The sequence below is a fragment of the Canis lupus genome, chromosome 20 (genome assembly GCF_003254725.2).
Source record: "Canis lupus dingo isolate Sandy chromosome 20, ASM325472v2, whole genome shotgun sequence".
Taxonomy (NCBI): Eukaryota; Metazoa; Chordata; class Mammalia; order Carnivora; family Canidae; genus Canis; species Canis lupus.
Genome location: NC_064262.1, coordinates 38,154,671 through 38,157,171, shown reverse-complemented (window position 1 = coordinate 38,157,171; position 2,501 = coordinate 38,154,671). Strand labels below are relative to the sequence as shown.

The following is a 2,501-nucleotide window of genomic DNA, read 5'->3' as shown; positions in this document are numbered from 1 at the left end:
TAGTCTACCACTCACTCTTGCAAGGCAGGCAGGCGAGAGCTGTGTCCAAAGCTCCTGAAGGGGCTCCTTTGGAAGAGCAAGGTACCTGGGTGCATCATTGCCACCTTCAGCTACTAAAGGTGATGGGTGTCAGACTAATCTCTGGTTCTCCATGCCTGCCACAGCTGTTCTGGAGACACCTTTCCCTGAGCCACACACAACACACACTGCTGAGGGAAAGAAAAGCCTTACATAGCTGCAAGGCCCATGAGGACCTCTGACTTCTGTACCTCTCTCCAACTGGTCCTCCCACCCCTCTGGCAAGGCCACCTATCGCAGACCCCTAAGGAAGGTCATGTGCCTCAGGCTTCTGGGAGGCAGGTTGGGAGACAAACATCTGAGGGACCTTGAGCACCAAAGCAGAGGCTGTGAGAGACTGGTACACAGAAGGCTGAGCCCAGATGCTGAGTTAACAGGAGACTCCGCCAGCAAGGGCCCATCGGCCCTCTTTGAGGCCAGCCTTGCAGAGGGTATGGCAGTCTGTAGGGGGATTGGGGCAAATACAGGTCCCAGTCTTGAGAGGATGCCAGAACAGCTGCTTCTAAGGATGCAGTAAGATTTAGAGGTTGTATCCCCAAACCAATGACTTCCGTGGCATAAGGACAGCCCTTCCCCTTGCCCACCCCTAGGCTCCCTCCACTTGTTTCCTCAGCCCCACCTCTCTGGGCTTTCTGTCCCCTCCCCCACTGAGCCTGATTCTCCCAGGAAGTAGCCAGCAGAGAGGAGGGAAGCCTTGTCTCAGCCCCTAGGGCTAAAGCAGCAGGCACAGCTGCTGCTCCTCAGCTCCTGCCCTGGCCTTCCCCCAGGGGCTGGCTCTGGCTGACTATCCCCCAAGTGAGGCACAGTGCCTGGCCTACTGTTGCTCAGTGGGGTGCCCTGTCCTCCTGGCTCCCTGCCAAGTGCTGCACTGGCCCTGAGGGTCCTGCCCAGCACGGGGCGGTGGAATCCTGGCCTTCCCAGCTGGCTCTAGCTTCAGCCTGACTCTCTGGTGTCCTACCTTAAATGGAGAAGCCTGAGGAGGGGTACAGAAAAATAAAGCCCAGTACCTAACCTTGCTTGTGGAGAGAGCTGGGACCAGGCTGGCTGAGGTGTCAGAGCCTATCCTGGGCCCTGGAGTCTCTTTTGGGGGCAGGATGGCTCAGGTTTGCAGTAGGTGCAACGGCCTAGGGTGGCGTGCCCTGGGATGGGCTCTAGACCATTACCGAGGGACTGATCCCTCTTTTTTTTTTTTTTTTTTGATCCCTCTTTTATGGGTCTAATTTCCAAAGGGCAAGACTGTGGTCAGTAAGTGTTTTTATTGGAAGAGAGATCCAGTCTCCTTGGCTCTGCTAGCGCCCTAGGTCAAGAGGATTTCGATGTCAAGCTCCAGCCGGCTGGCTTTGACCTCATAGCGGCCCCGGATCAGGCCCCGGGTCTGGCTGGTATGCCAGCGCCAGTGAGACTGGATGATGCAGGCCGCTTGGCGTGCCTGGAGGAACCGTCTGCGGGCCTGCCACATTCGAACCTGTGCCTGCACCTTCACCACTGCCCACTCCTGGCAGGTGTAGAGTCTTAGTGCCAGGCGCCGTCTCTGCTCCAGCATCTTGGCCTGCATCGACCTCCACCAGCACTGGATGACCCAGGCCCTGAGAGCTGCGTGCAGTAACGTCCGGCGCACCGTGTTGCCACGCCACCAAGACTGAATCTTTATGGCTGCCTTCTCTAACTGATCAGGGGAGGGAAGAACACGGAGATGCTCAGTGGGGTACCCTCTCCTTGCTGTCCCTGTCTGTGGGGCTGGGAAGAAAGGGAGCCTGGGACAAGTGGCCCTGCCCTCTCATTTCCAGGCCCATCCATCTTATTTCCAGTCTCCCGCTCCTCTGTCGTCACTGCTCAGTATCCGCCGGGCAGACCCCTCCCGTGGGGGCCTTACTCACATTTTGTGTGTCCATGGCCCTGGTCTTCAGAGTCCACTCCTCCATCAGGCCACCTGAGTCTGGAGCCCCGCCCTCAACTGTTAGTCACCCCCCATGAGACTCCGCCCATCTGCACACAAGTCTCCCCCTCAGCAGGTCCCATCATACGCATTTTTCCCACATCTCTCTCCTCTCTTCTCTTGCTCGTATCTCCTTACAGATTGGCCAGTCCCCTCACTTGTTGATTCCTGTCCTTTTGGGGGGCCTGCCATCATCTCTTGCTTGCAGCATATTTCTCAGACCTAACTAGCATCTTAAGTCTTGCTCTTTCTACATCTTCTAGTCACTTCTTTCTGCTCCTGCTGGTGGCAGCAAAGAGAGATTCACACAACTTTCCTTCAACTGAGGGGCTCTCCTTTAGGGATACCAATAGCCAGTTTGGATTTCCAGAAGTTTCTGTGTCAGAGCCATGGGAGGGCCCCCAGGCACTGCGTTCATGGGCTAGTATGATTTCATGTAAGATTTGTGGAAGCAAGATCTTTTAGCTGCAATAGAAGGCCTCTGTCT

The 2,501-nt window shown here is 56.2% G+C and overlaps 1 protein-coding gene across 1 annotated transcript; it reads right to left on the bottom strand.

Annotated features, from left to right (window-relative positions):
* Positions 1–1,315: 1,315 nt before the first annotated feature.
* On the bottom strand, positions 1,316–2,019 carry IQCF6 (IQ motif containing F6). Its single transcript, XM_025456027.2, has 2 exons — positions 1,956–2,019; positions 1,316–1,744 (listed from the first exon to the last, which is right to left on the bottom strand). The coding sequence occupies exons 1-2, from the start codon at positions 1,998–2,000 to the stop codon at positions 1,376–1,378; spliced, it is 414 nt and encodes a 137-aa protein (XP_025311812.1). The 5' UTR covers positions 2,001–2,019; the 3' UTR covers positions 1,316–1,375.
* Positions 2,020–2,501: the final 482 nt, after the last annotated feature.

Coding starts and splice junctions, on each gene's coding strand:
- IQCF6 (XM_025456027.2), bottom strand. CDS start 2,000: ATGGAGGAGTGGACTCTGAAGACCAGGGCCATGGACACACAAAAT. Junction 1,745..1,955: donor GGGCCATGGACACACAAAAT/GTGAGTAAGGCC, acceptor TCCCCTGATCAG/TTAGAGAAGGCAGCCATAAA.